A 6,693-nucleotide genomic window follows, 5' to 3' on the forward strand; every position below is an offset into this window, starting at 1 on the left:
TTCCACCCACTCTCCACCGCCAACGTCTTGAACTCGATCACGAAGTCGGCCACGCTGCGAGTTCCTTGGTGAAGCGAAAACAGGCGCCTAGCTGCGTCCCCTCCCTCGGACGGAATGGTCGAAGAGCTTCCTCATCTCGGCCGTGAACCCCTGGTATGAAGCCATGCAGGGATCCTGTCGTTCCCAAACGGCTGAAGCCCACTCCAGCGCCGACCACGCAGCAACTCAATCACAAAGGCTATCCTAGCCTTGTCTGTGGCATAAGAGTAGGGCTGTAGATCGAACACTAATCCACACTGCATAAGGAAGGAACGGCATCTTCCCAGCTCCCCCTCATATTTATCCGGCGTCGGAACCTTGGGCTCACGGAGGGACACAACTTCAGAAGCGGCAGGCGAGATGGGTGAAACCGGTAGTGGGTCCTCCACCGGACACTGGCGTTGGTTCTGGACCTCCGTCAGACCGGTAGAAAGGTTCCGAACTGACAACGCGATCTCCTGTAGTACCGTGCTATGATGGCCCAACATCTTCTCCTGCTGGGTAATGGCATGGCGAACAGAGTCCAGGTCCGCTGGGTTCATTACTGGCCGGATCGTTCTGTCACAGTTCCCTCAGACAGAACCCAGAAGCAGACCAGGACAAGGAGAGTTGAACGAAGGTGAGGGTTTATTACAGACTCAAAAGGTGCAGAATAATCCAGGGAACAGAGCGGGCGGCGTGGATGAGTTGTTGAGGGTGCAGTTGTTGGTCCAATGATGGCTCGGCAGCCGCCGACCATCAGGCAGAGGTAGGGTGAAGGTTCCGGACGAGTGACTGTAGATGGAACAAAAACGGAGGTAAGTAAACAATAGACCAACAAGGTACAAAACAACAAAACTAACGCTAGAAGCTCTAGGACTGATACACTGATAAACCTACTGTTCATGGCTAACGATCCGGCAGGAACTGGATGTTCGGCCAGAGCCTAAGAAGGGTGATGATCAGGACCAGGTGTGCAGATTGCTGATGGAATGCAGGTGCGGAAAACAAGAGAGATCCCCGGAGCGTTCCCGAACCCTCGGGAAACTGGAGATCACGAACAGGAAAAACTAGTCACCAGACAGGACCCGACTCAGACTGCCGGGATCGTTACAACAAAGGAGAAAGAGAGAAGCGCTAAACAACTACTTTACAACCAGGGATTTACATGATTGTTGAATGGTAATATCTCTGCATATAATAACTACTGTTATCCTGCTGACGTCCCTGGCATCCTGATTATACATTCATATCAAACAATACCTCATATTATGTGTGAATGTTAATAAGCTGTAAATTAGATACACTGTTTTGTTCCAAAATAACTGTGGTGTCTTTTTTCAAAGATAATATGCAACCTTTGTTAGTTACAATATGTTTGATGTGTCAGTGGGTTTATATATAGAATAATAGAATTAAGAAACACTCAATAATGAGCTGATCTACATTAAGGTGTGTGTGTCTGTGTGTGTGTGTGTGTGTGTGTGTGTGTGTGTGTGTGTGTGTGTCTGTGTGTGTGTGTGTGTGTGTGTGTGTGTGTGTGAGTGTGTCTGTGTGGGTGTATTTGCGCGGGTGTATGTGTCTAGCTGCTTCAGAGGGTAACCCAGTCCCCAGAGAACTAGAGCATGCTGTTGGTTGACCTATGTTCCATTAATGAGTAGGACAGAACAGAACTCTCCTCATGACAGCAGAACTACAGTGACGTGTCATTACCAGGCCATCCTCTTACTGCAGCCTCATGGCTCCCAGGTCAGGAGACAGAACCATCCACAGTCTGCAGAGAAACACATTGGTTGCAGTCTCAGGAGACTCAGGAGACTTCTTCAGGAGATATCCATCCATAGAGTTTAGAGACAGCTGATGTTAGGTACTTTCCCCAGCAGAGTTGAGAAGGTTGGGGGTTGGGGCAGATCCTATAGGGTGGGGTTGTGAGGCTTCAGGGTGGGGATTTCTGTTTGCTCAAGGCTCTTTAGTGACAACCATAGAATTACCACTATATTGTGTATTGACACAGATTTCTAAAGTGGCACAAATTTGATGAGTATCAATAGTTTGTTTTCAATAATATCATAATTTCTCTCTTGTGCTCAGCCTTCACAGGACCAGGGCTATACTGCAGGCTTTGAGGGTAAACGGCTGGAGCAGAGTGGAACTAGGCTGGGTAGCTAGAGCAATGTAGAGCAGGGCAGAGGAGGGCAGGACATGGCAGGACATGGCAGGACAGGGCAGGACATGGCAGGACATGGCAGGACATGGCAGGACATGGCAGGACATGGCAGGACAGGGCAGGGCTGTGCAGGACATGGCAGGACATGGCAGGACACGGCAGGACAGGGCAGGACATGGAAGGACATGGCAAGGCTGTGCAGGACATGGCAGGACAGGGCAGGACATGGCAGGACATGGAAGGACAGGGCAGGACATGGCAGGACATGGCAGGGCTGTGCAGGACATGGCAGGACATGGCAGGACACGGCAGGACAGGGCAGGACATGGCAGGACATGGTAGGGCTGTGAAGGACATGGCAGGACATGGCAGGACATGGCAGGACATGGCAGGACATGGCAGGAGATGGCAGGACATGGCAGGACATGGCAGGACATGGCAGGACATGGCAGGGCTGTGCAGGACATGGCAGGACATGGCAGGACATGGCAGGACATGGCAGGACATGGCAGGGCTGTGCAGGACTGTGCATTGCTGGCCTCTGGGCATAAAGGGCTTAAGCAGAGTAGAACTAGGCTGGGAAGGGGGAGCAGGAAGGGGCTGTACATTGCTGTTCCCTGGGCTCTGGGCTCTGGGCTCTGGGCTCTGGGCTCTGGGTGTAAAGTCTCTGGGCTGTGACTGACTGACCATACTGAGGAATATAGGTCAGCCAGCAGCTCCACAGATGAAAGATGCATACCATGCCTGGTTTAGCTAGAGCTGGCTGGGGCTGGCTGGAGTGGGGTGGAGAGAGCTGGGTGAAGCATGTAGAAAGGGGTGGTGTGGGTATAAATAGAGAAGGGAAGAGTGTGGTTTCCTACATCTCAGCACAGGCACTTAGCCTGCCAGCGGGAGAGAGAGGGTAAAAGGGGGAGAGAGACGGAGAGGGTTTGGGATTTGTGGGCACCACTACCTCTCCTCCTCACTCTCTCTTTTAATCCCCTCCCTCCCTCTCTCGCTCTGGCTCTCTCTTTCTTGGGTAGGAGCAGCTGTGTCCAGCTCACAATGCCACACTCTGTTCTCACTCTGTGTGTTCTGTTTCTACTCCCTGTATGTATTTGGTTCCCACTACGTGTGTGTGTGTCTCTTTGTCTCTTGTCTGTATGAGTTGATAGAGTGATGTGGTGATACCCAGTACCCACCACACAATTGATGGATGAGGATTTACTCCAGTGTTTTACCAAAAAGACTCAGACGTGGGTCGGCACCCGTGGGTCGGCACCCGTGTCTCACTGGGCCATGGCTCCAGTGGACCTGCTCTGACTTGGGGACAAGCCCAGGCCCTGGGTACTTTTCAGCTTTATTTACATAACAATGGCAAACTATGAACTTTAACACCTTCTCACAAAGCTACTGTCTTGAATGATGTAGAGGTTGTTGATTCTGCTCACCCCAAGTCTTTAGTGTCCCTCTCCTGATGGAAACAATGACACTAGAGCCAACATTAACATAAAACACTGGAGGCACCCTGGTGTGAAGATAAGTCCCATTGGAAAAGCATCATAATGTGATATGTACTGATCCGGACAGGGATTCCTTACCCTTCTCACAACAGTACTCCCTACCCCTACAACAGTACTCCCTACCCCTACAACAGTACTCCCTACCCCTACAACAGTACTCCCTACCCCTACAACAGTACTCCCTACCGCTACAACAGTACTCCCTACCCCTACAACAGTACTCCCTACCCCTACAACAGTACTACCTACCCCTACAACAGTACTCCCTACCCCTACAACAGTACTCCCTACCCCTACAACAGTACTCCTTACCCCTACAAAAGTACTCCCTACCCCTACAACAGTAATCCCTACCCCTACAACAGTACTCCCTACCCCTACAACAGTTCTCCCTACCCCTACAACAGTAATCCCTACCCCTACAACAGTACTCCCTACCCCTACAACAGTTCTCCCTACCCCTACAACAGTACTCCCTACCCCTACAACAGTACGCCCTACCCCTACAACAGTACTCTCTACCCCTACAACAGTACTCTCTACCCCTACAACAGTACTCCCTACCCCTATAACAGTATTCCCTACTCATATAACAGTACTCCCTACCCCTACAACAGTACTCCCTACCCCTACAACAGTACTCCCTACCGCTACAACAGTACTCCCAGCTCCTACAACAGTACTCCCTACCGCTACAACAGTACTCCCTTCCCCTACAACAGTACTCCCTACCCCTACAACAGTACTCCCTACCCCTATAACAGTACCCCCTACCCCTATAACAGTACTTCCTAACCCCTGTACAATACAGCTGATTTACTAATACATCACCAATGACTTACAGAAAAAAATCACTGTTCTGTTTGGCTGTGTCCAAGTTGTCAAGTGTTTTGTTAATACAGAAGTTGAAGCAGAAGTTGAGAAGTGTTTAAGACAGAAGTTGAGAGGTGTGTTTCAGAGCGATTCGTCCCCAAGGCGGTTTATAATTTATGTGCATAACTACGAGGGAGTCGGTTCAATCACTCAGCACATGCACACACACTGACACACACACACACACACACACACACACACACACACACACACACACACACACACACACACACACACACACACTCACTGTGGGCAAAAACATAATTATGCACATTATTCAATTAAATGATAATCTCTCACTAGTCTGTTGTATATTAGTCACATTAGACAGGACTGTAAATGACCTGTGAATACTGGGTGGGTGGGAATGAAGCTCTGTGATTATCAACTCTCTTTAATAGTCAAACACACACACACACACAGTCTTGTATAACTAACCTTGTGGGGACACACAATTCAGTCCCATTCAAAATCCTATTTTCCCTAACCCTAAACCTAAACCTAACCCTAACCCTAACCCTAAACCTAACCCTAGCTCCCAACCCTAGCTCCTAACCCTAAACCTTATACTAACCCTAACACTAATTCTAACCTTAACATTAAACTCCCTAGAAATAGCATTTGTGGGGACTAACAAAATGTCCCCAGTTGGTCTTATTGTTGTTTATTTACTATTCTGGTCCCCATAAGTATAGTTAAACACGTCCACACACACACACGCACGCACTCACACACACACACACACACACACACACACACACACACACACACACACACACACACACACACACACACACACACACACACACACACACACACACACACACACACACACACACACACACACACACACACATTATCTCCTCTCTGGTAGTCAATCAGTGTGTTATTAACGAGCAGCTCCACCCTCATCACATCATCACTCCTCCTGCATCATCAAACCTCCATTTACAGAGAAGAAAAGAGAGAGATGAACAGACTGTTAAAAATGAAAAGAGAGGAGAAAGATGAACAGACCATTTAAAGGGAAATTAAAGGGCGAGATAACAGATAATTTAAAGGGAAATTAAAGGGCGAGATAACAGATAATTTAAAGGGAAATTAAAGGGTGAGATAACAGATAATTTAAAGGGAAATACATTGGCGAGATAACAGATCATTTAAAGGGAAATGAAAGGGAGAGATAACAGATCATTTAAAGGGAAATTAAAGGGAGAGATAACAGATCATTTAAAGGGAAATTAAAGGGCGCGATAACAGATAATTTAAAGGGAAATTAAAGGGCGAGATAACAGATAATTTAAAGGGAAATTAGAGGGCGAGATAACAGATGATTTAAAGGGAAAAAAATTGGCGAGATAACAGATCATTTAAAGGGAAATTAAAGGGTGAGATAACAGATAATTTAAAGGGAAATTAAAGGGCGAGATAACAGATCGTTTAAAGGGAAATTAAAGGGCGAGATAACAGATAATTTAACGGGAAATTAATTGGCGAGATAACAGATCATTTAAAGGGAAATTAAAGGACGAGATAACAGATTACATTTAAAAAAAAATGTAGTCATTTAGCAGACGCTCTTATCCAGAGCGACTTACAGTTAGTGCATACATTATTTTATTTTTATTTATTTTTCATACCCCCTGTGGGAATCGAACCCACAACCCTGGCGTTGCAAACGCCATGCTCTATCAACTGAGCTACATCCCTGCCGGCCATTCCCTCCCCTCCCCTGGACGACGCCGGGCCAATTGTGCGCCGCCCCATGGGTCTCCCGGTCGCGGCCGGCTACGGCAGAGCCTGGATTCGAACCAGGATCTCTAGTGGCACAGCTAGCACTGCGATGCACTGCGATGCAGTGCCTTAGACCACTGCGCAACAGATCATTTAAAGGGCAAGATAACAGATCATTTAAAGTGAAAGAAAGGAGGAAGATGAACAGAGCATGTAAAGGCAAATAAAATAAGAAAAGAGGAGAGATAGTTATCAGTCATTAGTTTATAAATTCCCCTCTCATCTCAGAGTGACCTCATCATTACTTCCCCTACAGACATGAAGCCATTGACCAAGACGTCCTTCATTACCCATGCTCTGACTTTAGTCCCTCATTACACACACACACACACACACACA

The 6,693-nt window shown here is 47.7% G+C and overlaps 1 protein-coding gene across 1 annotated transcript; it reads left to right on the forward strand.

The window, feature by feature from the left end:
* Positions 1-3,800: 3,800 nt before the first annotated feature.
* LOC123488460 (extensin-like) lies at positions 3,801-4,482 on the forward strand (the record flags this gene model as incomplete). Its single annotated transcript, XM_045219392.1, has 1 exon — positions 3,801-4,482. A coding segment is annotated over one exon (682 nt), but the record flags the coding sequence as incomplete, so codon positions are not given.
* Positions 4,483-6,693: the final 2,211 nt, after the last annotated feature.

Source organism: Coregonus clupeaformis, unplaced genomic scaffold, assembly GCF_020615455.1.
Source record: "Coregonus clupeaformis isolate EN_2021a unplaced genomic scaffold, ASM2061545v1 scaf2345, whole genome shotgun sequence".
Lineage (NCBI taxonomy): Eukaryota > Metazoa > Chordata > Actinopteri > Salmoniformes > Salmonidae > Coregonus > Coregonus clupeaformis.